Raw genomic sequence first — 26,288 nt, 5'->3', positions numbered from 1 at the left:
AGATGCTGTCTAAACACACACACAACACACACACACAAAGCGAGAGAGAGATAGAGAGAGAGCGGGCATTCTCAGATTTGTCTCCTCTTTCATTTCTTCTCTACTTCCTCCAAGTGATGTAACTGTGCTAATATATAGAACCAGGCTTGAATCTCAACACTTCTGAACACAACTGCTAAGACGCTATCTTCTTCCCTAATGCATCTCCTCTGATATCCAGTCAGTCAAACTAGAAATATAGCAGTCATTCTTCACACAATGGTCTACTTCCTACTCACCCTTTAAGACTCAACTTAAGAGTCACTTATTCTGGAAGAAGCCATTCCTGGACCTATTTCCACCCCTGCCTGGAAGGAGTAATGCTCCTTTATTTTACCAAAGCACACAATTCAATGGAAATATTTGTCAGTCTCTGTCACTTATTCTGCAAGCTCCATGAGAAACCATGAATTATGAAATGTATTAAATCATGCAGTGAATTATAACAGTGTGTGCTTGACCAAGGAAGAAGATATCTGGACTTCTGAAGATACAATGCATATGCAGGTTATTAGGTAGAGGAGAGTTTTTAAAACTGTAGTCCATAAAACACTCATGTTGAGACTTGGTTAAAAGATGGAGAGATTCATGATCCTACATTATACCTATTTTAAAGATCCCTACTCTTTGTAAGGGTAAGACTTATAAGAATGACCATTTATTGAAACCCTGTAGGCAGTGCAAGGGGGCCCTGCATTAGGCCACATATAAAATTTCATTTTACATTATATTTATAGGTGAAAAAAATGAATAAGGAGGCTTGAAAATACTGAGTAACTTACCAAAGGTCATATTGGTAGTAAACTGTATAGCTGATATTCAAACTGAGGACTGTTTCATTAAATGCTGAATAAACAAGCTTTCTGGAAAATATTAAAATTTGGGGACCATTCTCATAGAGGGGGCAATGGAGCATAAACTAGGATGCACCACTGAAGCTATGGCAAATATGTGGTCCTTCTCTAGGGTCAAGGTGTAGAAACTTAAAACCTGAATTCTAAAGGGAAAGTAAATCTATACATCACATTTCAATTCCACCTCTCATTCTCATTCATTATATCCCCCACCCCACACACAAATACACATGTCTGTTGATAATCTTTGCTCAAAGTATTTTTGCTAAGATTTTTCAGAAATGGAACTTGGACAAAGAGGGAAGAAAATATTAGATGTCTATGCCTACTAACTCTCTTACCAAGTAATATCTACCTCTTGAGAAGTGAGATATGATTGTAATTTATGAAAATAAGGAGGTAGTGATAAATATACATTAGGGTACAGAGAAGGAACTCTCAAGGATGGAATGCAAGCTACACAGAATGAGAGAAACTAAATTTTATATTTGCATATTTTTCTTTATTCTTCTACATCAGAAGAGGAATGGGGATAATAGAGGAAATATGTAAATAATATTCAGTAGCCCATGGAGGAAAGGAAAAACTCATGGAGGTACTCTAACAGAGGTTGTTTTCATATGTGTCTAAGGGGTATTCTAAGTCCCACTTTACATATGAGAGCATATAAATAACATACTCAAGTCACACAATGCTAATATATGAGCTAGAAAAGAAGGTATCATGAACCCATGCTCTTACCACTGCAAGTGCAGTATTCATTTCTACCTCACTGGCTCCTAATGTCAAGAGCACTGATTGGCTATGCTGTGTGGCTGTTGCATTCACAGTGTTGGGATTACAAGAGGGAGCCACCGCACCCAGCCTTTTCAAGTTATTTCATTGTCTGATCTAATTATAATAGATAGTACTCTGAAACTAGACTTCTAAATGCCAAAGAAGTCAATGAAACGTTTAAGCGTTTTCAGCAAGTTACTCAGCTCAGAAGTACAAAACTTGTTGGGCATGGTGGATCATGCCTATAATCCCAATATGTTGGGAGGCCGAGGTGGGTAGGATCACTTGAGTCCAGGAGTTCAAGACCAGCCTGGGCAACATGGTGAAATCTCGTCTCTACTAAAAATACAAAAATTAGTCAGGCATGATGGTGCATGCCTGTAGTGCCAGCTACTTGGGAGGCTGAGGCAGGAAGATCATTTGAGCCCTAGATGCAGAGGTTACAGTGAGCTGAGATCGTGTCATTGCACTCCAGCCTGGGTGACAGAGCAAGACCCTATCTCAAAAAAATAAAAAAGTAAATAGAATTTTAAAAAGAAGTGCAAATGCAAAGGTTGAGGCAGTCTGGGAATTTGGCACAACCACATTCCTAGCCCTGAGAGACAAGCGCACTCTTTACTTTTCCCTAAATTGGTTTTCCTCCCCATGTCCTCCTAATTATTGGTATTTGTAATGGTATTCAGATCTCTATGCTGAATAAAAGATACATGTTCTAGGCAGCTAGACCTCTTTGCATATACATCTAATATAGTCTGTATCCTTTATAAGTTATTTTAAAACTATCAACTCTAATCCTTTCTAGAACAAAGTTAGACCTATGTAATTGAAATTAGATTTCTCTTATTTGTCTCTATAAGCCTGGTCCCAAGCATAGTACTTGACGTTTATGCGTAATATTGTAAGAAGGATTATTTATTTAAATCTAATAGGGCAGGGCGGGGCCCTTATACGGAGAAATATATACCCTCCCCCCGCCCACAAACACAAAGAATTATCCATCACTCAACGGTGGAGACAGATTTTGAGAAATGTGTTGTTAAGGCAATTTCATCATGTGAGCATCAGAGTACATGCACACAAACCTGAACAGTATAGTGTACTACTTCTATACTACAAAATTGTACAGCATGTTACTATGCTAAATACCATAGGGAACTGTAACACAGTGGTATTTGTGTAAACATTATCTAAACATAGGGTAAAAATATGAAAGATAAAAACATGCCGGGCGTGGTGGCTCAAGCCTGTAATCCCAGCACTTTGGGAGGCCGAGGCGGGCGGATCACAAGGTCAGGAGATCGAGACCACAGTGAAACCCCGTCTCTACTAAAAATACAAAAAATTAGCCAGGCGCGGTGGTGGGCGCCTGTAGTCCTAGCTACTCAGGAGGCTGAGGCAGGAGAATGGCGTGAACCCAGGAGGCGGAGCTTGCAGTGAGCCGAGATCGCGCCACTGCACTCCAGCCTGGGCAACAGCGTGAGACTCCATCTCAAAAACAAAAACAAACAAACAAACAAACAAAAAAACAAAAAAAACCATAATATAAACCATATAATAAAAATGCCACATAAAAGATAAAAAACAGTATACCTACATAAAGAGCACTTATCATAAATGAAGCTTACAGTACTGGAAGTTGATCTGAGTAAGTCAGTGGGTAAGTGGTGAGTGAATATGAAGAAATAGGACATTACTGTACACTACTGTAGACTTTATAAACACTGTACACTTAGGCAGCACTAAATTTATTTAAACTTGTTTTCTTTCTTCAATGATGAATTATCCCAGCTTTTCTGTAGTATTTTTACTAAACCTCAAGGGCTTTTTTTTTTTGGAGACAGAGTCTTGCTCTGTCGCCCAGGCTGGAGCGCAGTGTCACTATCTCAGCTCACCGCAAGCTCCACCTCCTGAGTTAACGTGATTCTCCTGCCTCAGCCTCCAGAGTAGCTGGGACTACAGGCACCCGCTACCATGCCCGGCTAATTTTTTTTTTTTTTTGTATTTTTAGTAGAGACAGGGTCTCACTGTGTTAGCCAAGATGGTCTCGATCTCCTGACCTCATGATCTGCCAACCTTGGCCTCCCAAAGTGCTGGGATTATAGGTGTGAGCCACTGCGCCTGGCCGGGCTTTTTTTTAACTTTTAAAAAACTTTTTGGAGACAGGATCTTGTTCTGTCACCCAGGCTGGAATGCAGCGATGTATTCCATTTAAGCTCACTGTAGGCTTAAACTCCTGGGCTCAAGTGACCCTCCTGTCTCGGCCTCTGGAGTAGTCAGGACTATAGGTGTGCACCACCACATGCAGCTATTTTTCTTTAATGTTTTGTAGAGGCTGGGGTCTTGATATATTGCCCAGGTTGGTCTCAAACTCCTGGCTTCAAGTGATCCTCCTGCCTAGGCCTCCCAAAGTGCTGGGATTACAGGTGTGAGCCAAAGTACTGGTCTTTTTTTTCTTTTTCAGCTTTTTGACTCTTTTGTAGTAACACTTAGCTTAAAACACACATTGTACAGCTGTACACAAAATGTTTTCTTTCCTTATATCCTTATCCTACTAGCTTCTATTAAAAATTCTTTTGGCTGCATGTGGTGGCTGACACCTGTAATCCCAATACTTTGTGGGGCTGAGGCAGGTAGGTTTCTTGAGCTCAGGAGTTCCAGACTAGCCTGGACAACACGGAGAAACCTGTCTCTAAAAAAAAATAAAAAATTAGCTGGGCATGGTGGCATGTGCCTATAGTCCCAGCTACTCAGAAGACTGAAGTGGGAGGATCACATGAACCCAGGAGGCTGAGGATGCAGTGGGCCTTATTACATCACTGCACTCCAGTCTGGGTGACAGAGCAAAACCCTGTTTAAAAAAAAAAAAAAAAAAAAAAAAAGTTTTAAAACTTTTTTTGGTGCAAAACTAAGATACAACCACACAAAGTAGCCTAGGCCTACACAAGGTCAGGATCACCAAGATGTCACTAGGTGATAGGAATCCTTCAGTTCTGTTATAATCTTTTTTTTGTTTTTTAAACTTTAAGTTATGGGATACATGTGCAGAATGTGCAGGTTTGTTACATAGGTATACATGTGCCATAGTGGTTTGCTACACCCATCAATCCGAGCTCTGTTATAATCTTATGGGACTCCCAAAATATATGTGGTCTTATCTTTGGCCAAAACGTTGCTATGCAGTATATGATTTTAGATACATCAAGAATCTTTTGCCTGGGTGTGTGGCTCATGCCTGTAATCCCAGCACTTTGGGAGGCTGAGGTGGGTGGATCACCTGAGGTCAGGAGTTCAAGATCAGCCTGGCCAACATGGTGAAAACCCGTCTCTACTAATAATACAAAAATTAGCCAGATGTGATGGCATATGCCTGTAATCTCAGCTACTCGGAAGGCTGAGGCACGAGAATCGTCTGAACCCAGGAGGTGGAGGTTGCAGTGAGGTGAGAAGATCACTTGAAGGAGTTTGAGACCACCCTGGGCAACATATATTTTTTCCTTTTCTTGAGACAGTCTCATTCGGTCACCCAGGCTGGTGTGCAATGGCATCATCTCAGCTCACTGCAACCTCCACCTCCCGAGTTCAAGCGATTCTCCTGTCTCAGCCTCATGAGTAGCTCAGATTACAGGCATGTACCACCACAACTGGCAAATTTCTATATTTTTAGTAGAGATAGGGTTTCACCATGTTATCCAGGCTGGTCTCCAACTCCCAACCTCAGGTGATCCACCCACCTCAGCCTCCCAAAGTGCTGGGATTACAGGTGTGAGCCAACGTGCACGGCCTACAAAAAATTTAGAAACTTAGCTGTGTGTGGATGTGTGTGCCAATAGTTCTAGCTATTCAGAAGGCTGGGGTACAGGATCACATGAGCACAGGAGTTTAAGGCTGCAGTGAACTATGACTGTGCCACTGTACTCCAGCCTGGGTGACAAAGCAAGACTATCTTAGGGGGAAAAAAAAAGGCTGAATAGATGAATGGATAAATTTTCCCTCCTGATAGCTTTAAGAATATTGGTTTTATATGAAATGAGTTCAAGAGTAGAATGAAGACAAAAGTCTAGATAGGAATTTACTTTATCTATAAATGAAATCAGATATATGGCAATGTTACTACTACTAATTTATTGACGATTATTTCCATTCTAATACATGAAAGAAGAAACTGCATATGCACGCAAGTATTCAGAAAATACTTATCAACTACTCAATGAATGTCTATTAAATACAAAATACGTTATCTTGTAAAATTCCTAAGACCAATCTCCCTGGCTTAGTTCTTTAGTTATTTTCCTGGAATGTGGCTGGAGAGTGAATGGTAAATAGAGAATTAACTTGACAACAGATATACTTCAAAGTAATTCAGAGCTCACGATATTCTTAAATTTATACAAATCACTGTATGTAAAACAGGCTTTAATGACATACATATTTCTGAAAGTAAAGCTAGAGAAAAAGCATAAAGTATGATTTACTAACCACACAAATATCTGCTTGTTTGCAAGAACAAGTTGGGCTAATTAATAACTCCAATTGAGACCGAAGTTTCTCATCATCGCCGAGAACCTGGTTAAATTTCTTCACAAAATCTTGTGCTTTCCCGGGGTCAGGCAAATTCTCTATAAAATTAAAGAGAATCAATATTAAAGAAGGAAAAAAAAAAAACTATTCTACTAAGCTAAAGAACAGGTGCCACTAAAATATTGTGGGGCCACTAAAAGAAAATCAGCCTAACTAGTTCTTAGAAATAAAATTAAGATAAAGATTGTTTTTTTTTACTTTACATTAAATCAATAGTCCCACTGGGTAAATAATTTGTTTGTCTGTATTGACATTTATTACACGTTTAGTGAGTAAATAAACATACTCACTTGCTATGGTCATCAGTTTCCCAAACATGGCAGAACAGTTAGCTTCTGACTGAAATTTAAAACAGAAACAAAAGAACAACTAGTCATATGTGTTAAGAAATTTCTGTAACAAAAATCAATACTCATTACTGTACATTTTTCATGAAGTTAAAAAAAAAAAGTTCATCACAGTCTGCTCAATGTAAAATGGTTTTACCACATATATACACTAAATTAACAACAAAGAATTACATAGTAGCAACTATTAAGACAAATAGAAGGAAAGGAGATGTTAGGAGGAAGGTACCAAAAAAAACACAAGTATACAACTTTCACATGAAAGTTACATTGCCAGAAGATTGGAAAAAGATCAATGAAGCAATCAACATATAAAATTATCATATCAGAATTACTATGAAACTACATGCCACAAAAAATTAAAAATATAAAGAGGAGAAACTCTTTTTTCTGGAATAGAGTTCTGTTAGCTACTTTGTGGCCCATTACTTAAATAACTTCAGGAAAACCTCCTTTCTAAAATGTACTTCCCTTTCCTCTATCCCATAAAGCATTACTTTATATTTCAAAGTTTGCCAGGCTAGGTGCAGTGTTTCACACCTGTAATCCTAGCAATTTGGGAGTCCTAGGCAAGTGGACTGCATGAGCCCAGGATTTTGAGACCAACCTGGGCAACATGGTGAAAACTCACTTCTACAAAAAACATACAAAACCTATCTGGGTATGGTGAAGCACACCTGTAGTCCCAGCTACTCAGAAGGCTGAGGTGGGAGGATCAGCCTAGTGACATGGAGGCTGCAGTGAGCTGTGACTGTGCCACTATGTGACAGCCTGGGCAACGGACTAAGATCCTGTGTATTTAAGAGAAAAAAAAAAAAAAAGTTTCCCGCCCCTGTTCCAGCATCCATGTGTCCTTTAGGGGTCTGTATATATGGTCCCCTGGTTAAGAACACCTATTCTAGTAAATACACTTAAAAATGTAAAGTTTTTTTCTCCACCTTGCAAAAATTTAACGGCATTATTTCTTTTAGTTTGCCACTGGCATATTTATAGGATTGATATCTGAATATTCACTCTACACTGAGAGACCATGAATCAGGCAGTGAAAAAAAAATATGATGTCCAATGTAATTTTATCTTGAAATTTAATTTTAATTATTTGAAAACTGATTAACTATATATAAACTCTTAGTGTCTGAAAACTTTATATAAACTAGAAACCACCATTTCTTTGCTTACACTGGAAAATAAGAGTTATATTTATTTTAAATGGAAGTTTAGCCTGGACAACTACAGAAATTATATTTAACTGACATTTGGAAAATAAAATACCTGAGATACTTTTTCCTTGCTTCATTATGTAGAACTACAGAAAATCTGAACAGTGATATAATAAACTATGAATTTAAACAAATCATGAACCTACTGTAGGCTGCTTGTGCAAATCCAATAGTTCGCGTACATGACTCCGAAGCATGTTCTGACACTTCCACATTTCGTTGAGAGCTCTGTAAAGTTATGAATATGAAAAAATGCATTACATAACAATACTGGAAATTATTCAGCATTACAACCTTTCTTGTTGCATGCTGTATATACACCACTCTTCCACATCTAACTAAAAGTTTAAACACCGGGAAATATATTTATTAGGATTTAAAACAATTTAGTACAAATGGTAAATATAAGCCTTCTTATGAGAGAAAATATCTGATGGGTTTAGAAAGATTAATAGGTAATAAAGAGATTGAAAGATGTACTAAATACAGGTAGCTAGAAAGTTCTGGTACAAGGAAAGAAAATGTCAAAGCGTAAGGGACATACAACAAACTGAAAACCATGTATATGCTTGGAGCACAGGGCATGTGTGTGGAGCATAAGGAAGCTGGAGCATTCCACAGACACAGATCAAATCATGAAGGCCTTATTATACAAGCTAAGGTGTATACATGAAGCACTATAGACTATTTTGAAAAATGAAATATCAAAAATGATGCAGATTCAATATGCCAAATTTGCATTATTGTGTTCATTCTAAACTTTTTCTCTCCAGAAACACAGATTTTCTTCTCTCAGAAATACCATCCGTATTTCCAGGTGCCCAGGTGACAGAGCTCTGAGAAATCACTAATCTCTAAGCACTCTTCGTCAGATATTTTGAAATGTAAACAAACATCGAAACCTTGAGCAAGGAAAGGCATTAGTAACCACGATACAACACTATCTTAATAGAACTTCTGCCAAAATGGCAGTCTTTTTTCTTTTTATTTTTGAGACAAGTCTCACTCTGTCGCCTAGGCTGGAGTACAATGGGATGATCTCGGCTCACTGCAACATCTGCCTCCTGGGTTCAAGCAATTCTGCTGCCTCAGCCTCCCTAGTAGCTGGGATTACAGGTGTGTACCACCACGCCAGCTAACTTTTTTGTATTTTTAGTAGAGATGTGGTTTCACCATGTTGGCCAGGCTGGTCTCGAACTCCTGACCTCAAATGATCTGCCTGCCTCAGCCTCCCAAAGTGCTGGGATTACAGGGGTTAGCCAACACGCCTGGCCTAAAAATGCAGTCTTAATCTAATAATGCAGGAACACCTGAAGAAGCCACAAGGGCAAACAGTCAAATTCCTAATTCTCTCTTTTTTAAGACAGAGTCTCACTACATTGCCCAGGACAGTCAAACTTCTAGGCTGAAAAGACCCTTCCATCTTGAGATCAGAATTCTTAATGACATCACTCATTTACTTTATGTATTTTTGACAAAAATTACATATAATATGATGTACAACATAATATATGTATATATTGAAGTGAAATGACCACACATTCTGGTTGGCCTGGGACAGTTTGATTATGCTGGTTATCTCAGCAAAAATACCAATAGTGATCCCTTTCACTCTGAAAACAATCCAGCTGGACCATCAATCATATGGCCATCCTACATAGAGAAGATCTGAATATGTTCACCCAACAAAGAATCAGTATTCAGTTATTAGGCTTAATATTTAGTCTGGAAGGATAAAGCACCAGCAGTTTCAGACACTAGCCACAGGTATTTTGACATGGTCATTTATTTGAACACCTGAAACCATCCTACTACTGACCCAGCTGCCAAACACGCCTTCACATATACGAATAAGAATACTTTTGGTGTTAACTGACCTGAACATAAATCATAATATTTTGTTGATAAATATTTACCTGAGGTTCTTGATTCAACTATAGAAGCAGCAACAACCCAATCAGTAACAATTAATTAGATAAGATGAAGTAGTTTTATGAAATCCTTAGGAAATACAGCAGTTATTTGAAAAGTAACTTACTTTACAGCATTTGGATCCAAACTAGCATATAAGTAATATAAGCATTTCATTCTCTCTTCTGTTTCCAGGTTGTGGGGGACAAGATACTGAGCAAAGATTTTCTCTACCAACAGTCTAGGAAATAACAACAAAAAAAACCTAAGTGACACAATTATTCTATTTTTAAGAAGCAATTTTTTTTTTTTTTTTGAGACAGGGTTCTTGCCGTGTCACCCAGGCTGGAGTACAGTGGTGCGACCTTGGCTCATTGCAACCTCTGCCTCGCAGGTTCAAGCAATTCTCCCACCTCAGCCTCTCCAGTAGCTAGGACTACAGGCGTGTGCCACCATGCCCGGCTAATTTTTACATTTTTTGTAGAGACAAGGTGTCCCTATGTTGCTAAGGCTAATCTGGAACTCCTGAGCTCAGGCAATCCACCTGCCTTAGCGTCCCTAAGTGCTGGGATTACGGGCATGAGGCACCGCACCCAGCCAACATTTTAAGTTTTAACCATCTTGTGCCAAGATACCATATCAAGATAATAGCTCTGTGTGCACATACAATGGAAGCTATCAGTTTATAATGACTTCCTTCCTTGGAAAACATTCAGTACAGTTTAACTTCAGAGACATGGCTACTATCCGTGGCTTTATAATTTGTCAGTACGAAACATTTGTTCTAGAAGGTTTAAATGTTATTCCTAAATACAGGGTGCTAGGCTGTTCCACCTACTCTTCAGCAGTCTAGAACAACAGCAAATTCATTAATGTAACATATAAAGCTATGATCCACAGTAGAGCTAATTCTCAAGAAACTCCTTAATTTCCTCTGATTCCAGTTCAGCCCATTTCCCATGTTGTCACATAGTTAAAAACAGGGTCCCCCCTGCTTCATATTACTTCCAGAAAATGTAGTTTTTCCTGTGTATATCTGATCATTCTTCTCTCCATAATCTAAATTCCTTACCAATACTGGAATATCCTTCTTGCTAGTGCATATTGCTTGTATCTTCTTGCTTTTATTATTTAACATCACTGGATTAAAAATATACAAGGTCTCTTAATTAACAAATGAAATATATATCCAGTGATGCCAAAGAAGTTAGCTTAATTAAACAAAAGAAACTATGCTGCACAAACCAAGTATCATCTGTATGATCCAATACAGAATTACAAATAATATTCAGAAAATGAAAACAACTTAGTAATTCCTCTATTGGTAGTGGTGTAAAAAGGAAAGTAACTAGTAGTTAACTGAATAGTACTCTCTTGCCACACATTGGGCTAGGATGCTTTACATTCTTTATTTTATTTAATCTACATGATAATCCTATAGGAAAGGCATTATTATTTTTCCTTTTTATATAAAATTGAAGTGCACAAGAAGTTAATGAACCTCTGTAAGAATACACATCTAATAAAGGGCAGAGTGAACATTTGGTCTCTAACTCCAAAGTCCATGCCTATTTCACTATTAAAAGGCTACCTTATAATCACGGACAGAGTCTTGTTTAAACACAGTATATAAAAATATGTAAAAAGTTATCTCTAAACTTAGAAATAAATGACTAATCAAGTTGAATGAACTTAATTTTATTTATGAAGTAAATACATAAAAATAAGAAATTACTAAAATATTAGATATTTTTAAAGTAAAAAGTAGTTTTATACTCAATCATTCTACCAACATATTAAACTCACTTGTCATCAATGCTGTTCTGATAATAAATATGCAAAAGTTTGTCCTTTATCCAGCTGACTTTCTCTGCAGCTTCCTTTCCTGCTTCACCATGAAGACAATATTTCTTATAAAGCTGAGCCAGACCCATCATAGCTTCTTTTCTTACTCGCCACTAAAAAGCATAAAATTTATTAGATGAGAAAGATAACAAAACTCTGTACTAATTTCCAAAGATTGCCTTGGGTTCATTAGGTTGTACAATCTTATGTGTGCCTTTATAAACTGGCACATTATTTCTCTTCATAAAAGGCTTTACAAACAATTTTGAATCTGTTCCTATTTAGAAATTTTCCAATGCAAATATTGCTAATGATCTACTTTTTTCTTTTTAAAGAAATGGGGTTTTGTTACGTTGCCTAGGTTTGTCTCAAATTCCTGGGCTAAATAATCCTCCTGCCTTAGCATCCCGAGTGGCTAGAACTACAGGCTAGTGATTTTTTATTTCCCTTGAAAACCAGTAATAATCTTACGGGAGATTTCATTTGATTCTATTGAAAGAAAATTCACCAAGTTTTAGAGGTGATTATAATTTTCCTTGCAAACAAAACCCCTATTATCTGGAATGTTTTAATTGCCAGTTACATCCCTTTAGATGTTAACTTCGGATAAGAACAAAGTTCACTATCAAGAATTCTGGGCCAGGCACGGTGGCTCACACCTGTAATCCCAGCACTGTGGAAGGCCAAGGCAGGTGGATCACTTGAGCTCAGGACTTGGGGAACTGACTACCCAGTGAATCTAAAATCCTAGTAAATCTAAAATTGTAGTGAATCTAGGAGTTGAGTTGGCTGACTACCCAGTCACTCTAAAAATACGCTCACAAGCTGACAAAACCTGCCTACTCACACAGAGCTTCCAATCAGCTGTGCAGGGATTCAGTTAAAAATCTGACCAAGGGTGGGCATGGTGGCTCACACCTGTAATCCTAGCACTTTGGGAGGCTGAGGCGGGCGGATCACCTGAGGTCAGGAGTTCACGACCAGCCTGGTCAACATGGTGAAACCCAGTCTCTCCTAAAAACACTAAAATTAGCTGGGCATGGTGGCACACACCTGTAATTCCAGCTACTTGGAAGGCTGAGGCAGGAAAATCACTTCAGCCTGAGAGGAAGAGGTTGCAGTGAGCCAATATTACACCACTGCACTCAAGCGTGGGCGACACAGTGAGACTCTGTCTCAACAAAAAAACAAAAAACAAAAAACTGACCAAATATTCAAGGATCATCAGACCTTTGAGGAACGCTTTCAACAGTAAACGAGAGGGACTAAAACAAACAGGCCAGAAGAGGAAAACAGGACTCAGCAGAAACAGAGATAATACAGGCAGTAGAAGACACTTTCAAATATTCTCAGGGAGATAAGATTTTACACCATAAAATAAGACTCAATTCCTCTGAGGAAGAAAGGAAGGAAGGTAGGGAGAGAGGCAGGGAGAAAAGGAGGGAAGAAAGCAAGGAAGAAGAAAAGGAAGGAAAGGAGGGAAGAAAAAAAGGAAAAGAGGCAGGGAGAAAGGAAGTTAGAAAAATTAATAATTCAACCTGAGGAAAATGATTTAAAAAATAAAAAGAAAAGAAAAAAAAAGGAAAAATTAGATAATGAGAGGTGCTTTTGGAAATTAAAAATGGAGATGAAGTAAAACAACAAAGATAAGAAAATCAAACTATCAGTCCAAGAATTTCAACATCAAATTAAAGAGTTCCCAAAAGAGAGAAGAGGCTAACGCCTGTAATCCCAACACTTTGGGAGGTGGAGGTAGAAACAGGTACAGATCCCTTGAGCCCAGAAGTTCGAGACCAGCTTGGGCAACATGGTGAAACCCCGTCTCTACAAAAAATACAAAAATTAGCCAAGAGTAGTGGCGCACACCTGTAGTGCCAGCTCCTTGGGAGACTGAGGTGGGAGGATCACTTGAGCCTGGGAAGAGGAGGGTGCAGTGAGCTGAGATTACACTACTGCACTCAAGCCAGGGCAACAAAGTGAGACCCTGTCTCAAAAAAAAAAAAAAAAAAGACCTTAGTGATCACCGTAAGTGAACGCCCTTACCTTGCAAGCCTAAAAGGCAAACGATTTAGCTAGTTAGCAGAAGACTCTTTGGGACTTTTAGAGGTTGGGAAGGTTTAATAGGGTAGGAAAGAAAGGCTGTGAAAAAAGAGACAGGAAAGGAGACCATAAAAACTCAGAATGAGGATCATCATAAGATGTAAGAAAAATAGTAGTAAAAAAATGTATCTGTGTATTAAAAGAAGAGGAGGAGGAGGAAGAGTAGGAGGAGGAAAAGGAGGAGGATGAGGAAGATGAGGAAGAGGAAGAAGAGGAGGAGGAGGAAAAGGAAGAGGAAGCAGAAGCAGCAGCAGAAGCAGCTGAGTGTGGTGGTGGGTGTCTGCAGTACCAGCTATTCAGGAGAATGAAGCAAGAGGATCACTTGAATCCAAGAGTTCAAGTTCAGCCTGGGTAACATAGCAACACGTCACCTCTAAAAAAGAGAGGTGGGTGGGAGTATGTTATCTTTGGTGTATTTAAGTCAATACTTTCTTATAAATGTTTTGTATCATTTTCTCATTTTTTAGGCCACTTATTAGATGGAATAAAATTTTGTCCCTATATAACAGATTAGCAAAAGCATTTTGACATTTCTTACATGAAATAAAAAAAAAAACACGAGCAATAAAATCTTAAGATGAAATCCTGTTCCCAAATTTCTAGAGACAAAATAATTTTTTTTTTCCAGAAAGGCTATAAAGGTCATCTAACTTATTAAACCAAAATCTGGGTCAGAAAATATCCAGTAGGTGTTACTGTTACCACATCGTACAGTTTCAGTTAGGAAGATTCATTTATTCAACTTTCTGAAACTATGAAAAAACTGTAATAGTAGTGAAACTTTTTTAAAAGGGGGAAGGGAGGAATGTCAAATAACCACTAGGGGGAGAGTAATTTCATTTAAATTAAAGCCAAGGGAAAAAAAATCTTCAAAGTTAGAATTACTAACACTGTTGAACAAGTTAAAAAGTATCCACCTTTTTTTAAACATCTGGCTCCTATGACAATTTTAAAAGTAAAAACTTAAATAATACCTCTTTCTATATTTTAAAACCAAAACCAATTATTTTTCTACCCTGAAACTATAATAGTCATTTGCAGAGGAAAGTAATTTTTAACTACACCTCAAATAAAATAATAGTATGTTGCAAGGCAATCATGAAACATGTTAGAAATGTTAGGCCTAATCGGCCTGCCTTACAGGTATGTCTCTTGTTTACACATGACCCTATTCGTTAGTTGTATTCTTAGCACTACTTATCCTTTTCCTTATCAATCCATGTTTTCTTTTTTTTTTTTTTGAGATGGAGTCTCATTCTGTTGCACAGGCTGGAGTGCAGTGCCTCAATCTCGGCTCACCGCAAGCTCCGCCTCCCAGGTTCACACCATTCTCCTGCCTCATTCTCCTGCCTCAGCTGGGACTACAGGCGCCCGCCACCACGCCTGGCTAATTTTTTGTATTTTTAGTAGAGACGGGATTTCACCGTGTTAGCCAGGATGGTCTCGATCTCCTGACCTCATGATCCACCCGCTTTGGCCTCCCAAAGTGCTGGGATTACAGGCGTGAGCCACCGCGCCCAGCAATCCATATTTTCAACTGCATCAAATGGAGAAAATCACAGGAAAAATAACTAAACATGTAACCATCACTATCGTCCTTAGCTTGGTACATCACTATGTAAACGTCACTTTCTTAGGAAGTGATATTCTTTAGTTCAATGAATGACAGACACAGCTAAGTTATACAAGAAAGTCATATGTGAAAACGTTAACTATAAGAATATATGATCAATTGTTATTCTTTTGAAACTCATCATGTAAATAAAAAGGTAAAATTTTGATTAACTTAGTGGTTCTCTTATAAAGGTATGCTAGAAAAGAAACCCATGCTTAAGATCTCAAAAAGTATAGAATCTCATGTATTTACTCATAAGGATAATTAAAAGATATGCAGGAAACATACAAATTAGGAGCTCTTTATCATTGTTATTAATTTGATTTTCACACAGAAAGACATTAAATGTAACAGAAAATGGTACCCAATTGTATTTAGCAATTTAAACAGTAAATTACAGAAGAATAAAATGCCTCAGATTTTACCCGTTTATCCAGTGTTCTTTCCCTTACAAAGCCAAGCAGCTGATCATTTACTAGGGCCAGGTCCCTCTTGGCAGCTGTTATTATAGTAACAATGACATCATGACGAATAGCTTCTTCTGGATCATGTGATCTAACCTTTAAATATTCTGTAATAAGAGAAAAAAACTTAGGCTAAATGTTAGCTGTGTAATTTGTCATGATTTGGAATGGCAAAAAAAGAACAGAAATACGTTAAGTTTTTGTCCATACTAAAGCAATGTTTATAAAATATGAAATGAAATTAAATCATGTTATTTTTACAGCAGCAGTACTCTACTGTAATCACAAAACTGCACTTAAAACTCCAAAGTTGGCCAGGTGTAGTGGCCCACAACTGTAATACCAGCACTTAGGGAGGCTGAGGCAGGCAGGTCACACAAGCTCAAGAGTTCATACCAGCTTATGCAACATGGCAAAACCCCATCTATATGAAAATTACCAAATAAAAAAACTCATTAGCCAGAAGTGTAGTGGCCTGGCCCTGCAGTGCCAGCTACTTGCGGGGCTAAGGAGGGAGGATCACTTGAGCCCAGTGGTCAAGGCTGCAGTGAGCCAATATCGAGCCACTGCGCTCCAGCCTGCGTAACAGAGTGAGGCCCTGTATCAAAAAATAAATAAAATAAAATAAAATACTTTATAGTTACTTCTTTTTTTTTTTTTGAAACAGTCTTACTCTGTCACCCAGGCTGGAGTGCAATAGAGTGATCTCGGTGCACTGCAACCTCTGCTGCCCAGGTTCAAGCAATTTTCGTACCTCAGCCTCCGAGTAGCTTAGATTACAGGTATCTGCCATGCCTGGCTAATTTTTGTATTTTTAGTAGAGATGGGGTTTCACCATGTTGGCCAGGCTGGTCTTGACCTCCTGGCCTCAAGTGATATACCTGCCTTGGCCTCCCAATGTGCAGGGGATTACACCCGTGAGCCACGACGCCTATAGTGACATTTTAATAATGTATTTTCATCAGTTATCCTGGAAAAGTCAATTCACAATGCAGTATCTGATCTATGTCAGTTTGAATTTCAGTTACAAATTAAAAGGCTTAAAAGAAAAACAGTGAAAATGCTTATGGCAATTTAACTGATAGGTATATACCTGCAAATTACACAATATAAAATCCAGACTATTTTATAATATCTTTAAAAATTCTTAAATAATTTATAATACAAACTAAATCTAAACAAAAAAATGTTGTTTCCCCTGTTCTTTTTGGTAAATAACAGCCTGTTGATAAAACCACTTATGTGCTGCTACCAAACAGGTAGATTTAAATGCTCTAGATTCAAAAGAATGAAAAATTCTAGTCTAGTGCAGAAGATAATCGTGTTCCCACTTATTATTAAATGCCACTATATTTAATTAAATAGACTTAATGATTTCTACCCAAATCCAATGTCTTAAGAAATACGCTACTTCCTTAAATTATGATTTTCAAAAAATCTCAAAGGATTAAAATATGAAGATTTTAAGCTGGGCATTGTAGCACCTGCCTGTAATACTCGGGATGCCAAAGTGAGAGGTCACTTGAGCCCAGGACTGAAAGCCTTTCTTTTAAACAAACAAATAAATAAAAAGATTTTAAGTGTAATTTTATTACATGAACATGAAATCATTTCTTAGTGTACAACAAATGAAAACCCGAGACCATACTAGAGTTAAAATCTAGCTGGAAAGTGAAGTTAGGTCACAAGCTGTATCTACAAAACAGTTTTATGATTATGCTAATATCTCTAATAAACCAGCTAACTTACCTGTGAGATCCTTCGCTAAATCTGGGTGATTCATTAAACAATGACTGGCAAATTTCACACTTTCTAATCTCACAGGAACATGAATGTCATTAAATCTACATAGAAAAAGATTGCTAAACATTAATTGTAAGGCAAAAAAATTATTCTCAAATCAGGTATATCTAACATGAAAATGCTTATACACAACAATAGTTACTGATTAGATAATTTGTTATGAGCTAAGGTATTCTGGAGGAAGAATATAAAGTACACTACAAGGTGAAACGACACAATTTCACAAAAACATTTTCACAAACAATTTCTTTACCATGCTAAAACTAACAAAAAACAGTATAAACAAACACATCCCTCAAACCAAACTATACACTTTATGGAGTTATAATTTGAGAGCTTAATATTATGCTACAAAGTAAAAATATTCAAAACACACAAAATCTTCTTGAAGAATAAGTTTATAGGAGATTCCAGGCACGGTGGCTGACACCTGTAATCACAGCACTTTGGGAGGCGGAGACAGGCAGATTGCTTGTGCCCACGAGTTTAAGACCAGCCTTGCAAACATGGCAAAACCCTGTCTCTATAAATATACAAAAATTAGGCAGGCATGGTGGCATGCCCCTGTAGTCCCAGCTACTACTCAGTAAGCTGAGGTGGGTGGACTGCTTGCACTCACGAGTTCAATATCAGCCTTGAAAACATAGCAAAGCCCTGTCTCTACAAAAAAACACAAAAATTAGCTGGGCGTGGAGGCACTCCCCGGTAGTCTCACAGCTACTCGGGAGGGTGAGGTAGAAGGACTGCTTGAGCCTGGGAGGTCGAGGCTGCAGTGAGCCATAATTGTGCCACTGCACTCCAACCTGGGTAACAGACCCTGTCTCAAAACAAAACAAGACAAAAGGTTTATATGAGACAAACACTGGTGAACTTGAGGTAGAGAGCAAACCATATATAAGGGGCAGATCTGGAAGTTCAAAGATGAGTGCAGAAAATGTGTTACTAGCCCAGGCGTGGTGGCGGGTGCCTGTAATCCCAGCTACTCGGGAGGCCAAGGCAGGAGAATTGCTTGAACCCGGGAGGCAGAGGTTGCGGTGAACAGAGATCACGTCACTGCACTCCAGCCTGGGCGACAAAGGAAGACTCCGTCTCAAAAAAAAAAAAAAAAATGTGTGTTGCACTGCCTGACGTCAGTTTCTTTTGGCCAGCACCACCTTGTATTACAATGCTCTTTTAAAGGTCTAGTATGTGTACAAATTCAATTAACACGCAACACAATATGTAGACTCAAAAATGCACATGTTAAGGATAAGGTAAGGAACCCTCAAATTTAAAAAGATTATTAGGCAACTTTTAAAATATGCTGATTAATGATAAATAATGTGATCTGAAATAGCTGGAAATATTTTTATTTTTGAAATGATCTCATGAAATAACCAAGTAAAAGAAAGTTGTTTAATAAATGTCTTAATGTCTATGGCCTCCTACTTTCTTACCCAGATATAATTTTCATGTCTTAATAAAATCTTGCATTTAGGATTTATAATTCTCTAGCTGGCAGAGAAAAATTATACATTATTAATGATCAAGTAAATACAAAGTCTCAAAACACTTAATTATGGAAAATATGTAAGTTATAATTATGGAAAATAATACTGCAGACTATGAATTGTTTCTCTGGATCAGAGACACCACTACAGTTAGCAGTGAGTGTAAAATAATCAGTGTCAGAAACCTACTACGGGTGATTTCATTTTCATAAGTAACCCAAGTAAAAATGAAGCCTTGCATTTTTGCTTAAATTATTTACAAAAAATATTTGATGTCCATCCTGGGATAGGGAATTCCTTCCCCCACAACTTTGAAAGTGCAGTTGCTTCATTCCTACCATTCAAAATTCTCATGGAGTCACATTTAGCTATTCAAATATTTAGCATTTATTCCTATAAGGCCTTCAAAATGGCATGTTCTGGGCAAGTAACTGCTAAGATAGCATTATGGCCTTGTCAGAGATTTCTCAGAACCTAGGATTAGTATGAGAACTATTGTGGTGAATTTACATCAAGAAAAATTCTGGCGCCAACTTCTGAATCAGTTGAACTAAATAATGGGGAATCTCAAACATCTCCAGAATATTAATAGTAAATATCTACTTTCCAATCAGCTTTAAAAGCAAAACAGGTAAATGGAACGCAAGGAGGAATGTAATGAATTTCATAAATTTGTCAACACTACTACCAAGCCAAATAGAATTCAGTCATTCTAAGCTCTTGAGAAGAAACATTAAAAACTATCTGAGTTAAGGGCAATAATATTTTCCATTTAAAAATTATACAATTATACCAAATTAGTTAAAAAACAGCATACAGTGTGTTCAGATAAGTTACAGACCCAAAAGGCAAGCACTAGTAAATGAAAAAGTTGGTAGGCTGACAAATGGCACAGGTTCTTAAATTTGGATCTGTATGTATTCAGCTTCATGATTTAAAAATCTTAAGACTTAGAATATACTGCAATGCTGTCTATGTATTCTAATTTTCTTTTTTTTTGGAGATGGAGTCTCACTCTGTCACTCAGGCTGGAATGCAGTGGCTCGATCTCACTCACTGCAACCTCCGCCTCCCGGGTTCAAGGATTCTCCCACCTCAGCCTCTTGACTAGTTGTGGTTACAGGTGCCGGTCACCACCCCCAGTTAATTTTTGTATTTTTAGTAGAGACACCAAGTTGGTCAGGCTGGTTTCCTGAACTCCTGACTTCAAGTGATTTGCCCACCTCAGCTTCCCAGAGTGCTGGGATTATAGGTATGAGCCACCAGGCCTGGCCATGACATTATTTTAACAAGAAGTTAAAAAGTGTTACACAGATAAAATACTAAGCTTTCTCCATAAAAAATTTTTCCTACAATTTATTCCATAAGAAGGATGGCAACACAGATGACAATGAAACCAACATCTATCAAAGAAAGTTCTGATATGTATAGTTTTAATCAGGTGGACTGCACCCTACTGACTATTTTCCAAAATATAAACATCAGAATTATATGTTCTCTTACCTTCCAAGAAAACATTGCCAAAGAGGACGATTCTGTGTTGCCAAATCGGAATCTTTGGAGCCAAACAATTTAGCTAGAAGTCGAACAACAGCTAATCGCTCTTCTCCATCATTGCTCTAAGAAGGGAAAACAGAAAGTGAAGCTTGAGCTTTATTCATCAGATTACAGAAAATATCTTGAAACATTCTCAAGAAGATACAATTTCATATTTCTGCTTATAACTGTGAGAAGTTTAAAATATCATATGTCCTCATTTACTATGCAGAAATTGATTTGATTTCATGTTAGATCATCTGGGTTTTTGCTCTTATTTCACACCTTCTCAACTGCTAATTTATGTCTACTTCACTGATTAACTGCATTCTATACACTGGTTATGGACATTGTAAATACAGACATATGATTCACTTTTAACATTACGAACCCTATAAAAACGTCTATGAAGGACAAAGCTACAGTTACCACCCTAATAAGCTTACTTTATAGGAAATCTGCAATTTACATTCCAACATAAATACACATCAATTCAAGTTTTGATATACAAAGTTTTTTTTTTTTGAGGAGTCTTGCTCTGTCTCCCAAGCTAGAGTGCAGTGGCGCGATCTCAGCTCACTGCAACCTCTGCCTCCCAGATTCAAGAGATTCTCCTGCCTCAGCCTCTCGAATAGCTGGGATTACAGGCATCCACCACTGCGCCCGGCTAATTTTCACATTTTTAGTAGAGATGGGGTTTCACCATCTTGGCCAGGCTGGTCTCGAACTCCTGAACTTGTGACCCACCCGCCTCAGCCTCCCAAAGTGCTGGGATTATGGGAATGAACCACCGCGCCTGGCCGATATACAAAGTTTTAATGAAGAATCCCCTACTGACTGGTGAATACGATACTACAGAATTTCATGATTCGTGGAAACTCATTTTAATAGCAGCCCAAGAATCAAAAAGACGATCTGAAGGTCAACTTAAATACTATAAAAAAGCAAAACTTCATTGTTTTCTAGTAAGAGTCTCTTATTTTCTTATCCTGAAACAGTATATGTGATAAAAATTCTGTTTCAGTTTCAGTGGTGATACCACGCTTTAATGTAAAATAAGTTATTCTGAAACCATATGTTGTGTGAAACTTTTCAAAAATCATATTTGCTAGGAAAATAAACACAACATCTAAAAGCAACTGCTAATTTTTTTTTTTAGGTGTTCACATACAATATGTGGCTAAAGCAATACCAGATATCCAATAAACAAAATATTTTTGGCAAAAGAGAAGTAAAAATAGAAAAATAAAGACCACAGGATAAAATATTTTCCTTATGAATGTTTTAACGCTCAAGAACAGGGGTTTTGTGGGTAAAACAGGCACACTTAACCAATGTAAAAATGAAAATTACATCAAGTATTAACTATTTTAATTATAAATGACAAAAATGATTTTTTTAAAAAAAGAGGTAGACTCTTGTTCTGTTGCCCAGGCTAGAGTACACTGGCATGATCATGGCTCACTGCAGCCTTGAACTCCTGGGCTCAAGTGATCCTCCCACCTTGGCCTCCTGAGTAGCTGGACATACAGGTGTGCATCACCACACCTGGCTAATTTTTTATTTTTCTATAGAGACAGAATCTTACCACGTTGACAAGGTTGGTCTTGAACTCCTGGCCTCAGGCAAGCCTCCCATCTCAGCCTCCCATAATGCTGGGATTATATGGACATGAGGTACCACACCTGGCCTGATTTTCTTTCTCTTTTTTTTTGTGAGACAAGGTCTGGGTCTGGCTCTATCACCCAGGCTGGAGTACAGTGGAGCAACCTCAGTCCACTATAACCTCCACCTTCCAGGCTCAAGCCATCCTCCCACCTCAGCCTCCTGAGTAGCTGGGACTATGGGTGTGTGCCATTATCCTTGGCTAATTTCTGTATTTTTTGTAGAGATGGGTGTCACCATGTTGCTCAAGCTGGTCTCAGACTCCTGGGCTCAAGAGATCTGCCTGCCTCCACCTCCCAAAGTGCTGGGATTACACAGGTACGAGCTACGGCACTTGGCCCAGCCTGATTTTCTTTGACAAAATTTTTCTCAAGCAAGGTGACAATAATGCAGAGTAGCACAACCTTCTAATAAGTTCAATTTACTAGCCAATATGATTTATTTCTTAAAGAAAAAGTAATCTGTCCCTTAAATATGAAATAATATATGGAAATTTTATTCTAATAGCAAGTAACTATTTTAGTAGATCGGTGATTATTTCAAACGAGGTGACATTTAACATCTATTAACCACAGAAGTAAAACTAACTGAAAACTCGCCCCTCTGCTATTTGTAAAAGTCAAAATACACTCCTTGACCAGACTCAGTGGCTCATGCCTTCTCAGTAATCTGAGGCCAAGACAGGAGAATTGCATTAGGCCAGGAATTTGAGACCAGCTGGGCAACATATTGAGAACCCCTCTCAACCAAAAAAAAAAAAAAATATATATATATATATTACCAGGAATGGTGAGGTATACCTATAGTCCCAGCTCCTCAAGAGACTGAGACAAGAGGATCACTTGAGCCCAAGACTTCAAGGCAGTATTAAACTTTTACAAATATCAAAGGAGCAAGAATTACAAATTACTTGCTCAGTTGTCTATAAAAAATAGATATACTATTTTTAGGACAGTCAAATTTCTGTCCTTAATCTGTACCATGAAAAGGTCATAAAATTGTAAGCAATACCATATTAGGATTCCATTTAAAGTCTTTGGATGTTCTAAAACATATCTACCTAATAATGGATACCATTTAATACCAACATGTACTATAAATTTCTAAGATAGGCCGGGAGCGGTGGCTCAAGCCTGTAATCTCAGCACTTTGGGAGGCCGAGGCGAACGGATCACGAAGTCAGGAGATCGAGACCATCCTGGCTAACATGGTGAAACCCCGTCTCTACTAAAAATACAAAAAAAAAGAAATTAGCCGGGCACGGTGGCGGGCACCTGTAGTCCCAGCTGCTCTGGAGACTGAGGCGGGAGAATGGCGTGAACCTGGGAAGCGGAGCTTGCAGTGAGCCGAGATCGCGCCACTGTACTACAGCCTGGGCAACAGAGCGAGACTCCGTCTCAAAAAAAAAAAAAAAAAATTCTAAGATAATACCATTTTTCCTATCTATTGCTTGTGTCACTGTGATTATCAGGAGATATTTAACAATTAGAAGTATTATAATTTTGTGGCCAGGCATGGTGACTCATGCCTGTAATCCCAGCACTTTGGGCAGCCGAGGTGGGCAGATAACAAGGTCAAGAGATTGAGACCAGCCTGGCCAACATGACAAATCCCCGTCTCTACTAAAAATATAAAAATTATATGGGTATGGTGGTGTGCGCCTATAGTCCCAGCTACTCGGGAAGCTGAGGCAGAAGAATCGCTTGAATCCAGGAGGCGAAGGTTGCAGTGGGCCGAGACTGCGCCACTGCACTTCAGCCTGAGCAACAACAGCAAAACTCCGTCCAAAAAAAACAAAGAAAAAGATAAATTGAAGTCATACTTTATTCTTCTGCAGTTACCAAAAAATTATGCGGTATACATTTTTCCTGGAAAGTTTAAAGGGCAAGAAAATTGGTCAATTTTACATTGTACTTGCTCTAGAAATAAGAAAAACATGAAAAACAAAATAGAAAAGAAAATTGGTCAATCTTACCTTTAGTTTGAATTCAAGCTGTGGCATGACGGATAATAATAAATGAGGATCTATAGCAAAAAGTTCCTGAATCAGATCAAATACATGTTCTGACAAATCACTTACTGATGATCTTCCCAGCACTAGGACTTGATTGAAAAACTGTAAGAGACATTAAAAACAAAAATAAAACATCCAGTTCACTTAAAAACATGGATACATTTTTATAAACTATACAATTAGGTTTTACACATACAATTGAAGGAGGTGATACAAATACATGTGTGATTACTAATATACAATAGGACAATCATCTAAACAGCGGAAGAAATAATTTCCTAATAATATCAAATCATGAATGTTACAAGGAGAAAAGCAAAAACCAAAATTGGTTTGTTGGGTATATTTCAAATAAGGACTTTTCTAGGAATCTTTGTTTTCATTAAAACAATTTAGACCGTTTGTGTAGTTCATTACAAAGGACTTTAGAAAAATTTCCTTGTAGCAGAGAAATATTACAAAGTCTCAATCTTTGATTTTTTTTTTTCTTTTTTTGAGATGGAGTCTGGCTGTGTCGCCCAGGCTGGAACACAGTGGCGTGATCTCGGCTCACTGCAACTTCCACCTCTGAGATTCAAGCAATTCTCCTGCTTCAGCCCCAGGAACCCGCCACCACGGCCAGCTAATTTTTGTATTTTTAGTAGAGACAAGGATTCCCCATGTTGGCCAGGCTGGTCTCAAACTCCATACCTAAGGTGATCCACAAGCCTTGGCCTCCCAAAGTACTGGGATTACAGGTGTGAGCCACTGCGCCTGGCCTCAACCTTTGATTTTTTAAAAAATCAAAGGTACAGCGGCACACGCCTATAATCCCAGTACTTTGGGGAAGCCAAGGCATGACAATCTTGAGCCCAGGAGTTGGAGACCAGCCTGGGCAACACAGTGAGACCCTTGACTCTACAAAAATTAAAAAATTATCTGGGCGTGGTGGTGCATGCCTATAGCCCCAGCTACTCAGGAGGCCATGGCAGGTGGGATCATTTAAGCCCTAAGAAGTCGAGGTTGCAGTGAGTTGTGATCACATCACTGTACTCCTCCTGCATGGGGGACAGAACAAGACCCTGTTTCAAAAAAAAAAAAAATCAGAATAATGTTTCCATGAGTTTAGTAATAAAGAGTATTTAAAGGGGAAGGATTTTTTGTTGTTGTTGGGTTGGTTCTTTTAATACTCAGAGAAAGTCAAATATGTTTTGGCTCGCATGACAAAAAGAACAAAAAGTTGGTAATACAAAAGCTAACTGATTTTTTTTTTAAATGCTAGAGGGAAATAAAGAGTATACAAGGCCAAGAGCACAGATTAAAAGATACCAGCATTGCACACCACGACCGCCACAAATGCAGAATAATTCAATTTTTAAAATGTCCCAGGGGCAATTGTACACAACTGAAACAAGCATACATTTCTGGTAGTAACATAATTTGAAAAGCAGTATAAATTAAGAGTTAGAAAATGCTCATTATTGGCCAGGCACAGTGGCTCACACCTGTAATCACAGTACTTTGGGAGGCCGAGGCAGGCAGATTACCTGAGGTCAGGAGTTCAAGACCAGCCTGGCCAACATGGTGAAACCCCATCTCTACTAAAAATATAAAAATTAGCAGGGTGTGGTGGCACATGCCTGCAGTCCAGCCACTCAGAAGGCTGAAGCAGGAGAATCACTTGAGCCTGGGAGGCAGAGGTTGCAGTGAGCTGAAACTGCACCACTGCACTCCAGCCTGGTCAACAAGGTGAGACTCCATCTCCAAAAAAAAGGAAAAAAAAAAATCATTCCCATTGCATAAGAATAATACCAAAAAATTCATATTTACTATGCAGACGTTGAAAATAATGAAGAAGACAGTTTTATCAAAATATATGCATACACACACACAAAAAAGCATAGAATACTACTTCTGAAAGGATATAAGAAAACCTATTGGGGATGGTTATTTCTGAGAATTGAGAAATGTATTCAAGGCTGAAGACAGACACTTCTTTAGTACCATTATTGTTTAATCTGTTTAAATATTAATTTAGCAATCCAAGCAAT

The 26,288-nt window shown here is 38.2% G+C and overlaps 2 protein-coding genes across 2 annotated transcripts in view; both read right to left on the bottom strand.

Annotated features, from left to right (window-relative positions):
• Positions 1-26,288, bottom strand: part of SMIM14 (small integral membrane protein 14) — a 720,432-nt gene that overhangs the window by 356,134 nt on the left and 338,010 nt on the right. The window lies entirely within an intron of this gene.
• PDS5A (PDS5 cohesin associated factor A) overlaps positions 1-26,288 on the bottom strand; it is a 171,758-nt gene that overhangs the window by 80,367 nt on the left and 65,103 nt on the right. The window contains exons 8-16 of the mRNA XM_050790334.1: positions 24,220-24,360; positions 20,547-20,662; positions 17,500-17,594; positions 15,712-15,857; positions 11,533-11,684; positions 9,854-9,967; positions 7,962-8,043; positions 6,539-6,587; positions 6,147-6,286 (exon numbers count right to left, since the gene is read on the bottom strand). Coding sequence (XP_050646291.1) covers positions 6,147-6,286; positions 6,539-6,587; positions 7,962-8,043; positions 9,854-9,967; positions 11,533-11,684; positions 15,712-15,857; positions 17,500-17,594; positions 20,547-20,662; positions 24,220-24,360 — 1,035 coding nt within the window. The remainder of the gene's footprint in view (positions 1-6,146; positions 6,287-6,538; positions 6,588-7,961; positions 8,044-9,853; positions 9,968-11,532; positions 11,685-15,711; positions 15,858-17,499; positions 17,595-20,546; positions 20,663-24,219; positions 24,361-26,288) is intronic.

The sequence above is a fragment of the Macaca thibetana genome, chromosome 5 (assembly GCF_024542745.1).
Source record: "Macaca thibetana thibetana isolate TM-01 chromosome 5, ASM2454274v1, whole genome shotgun sequence".
Taxonomy (NCBI): domain Eukaryota; kingdom Metazoa; phylum Chordata; class Mammalia; order Primates; family Cercopithecidae; genus Macaca; species Macaca thibetana.
Note: the sequence above shows the minus strand (reverse complement) of the source record. Positions and strands in the feature narration are given on the sequence as shown.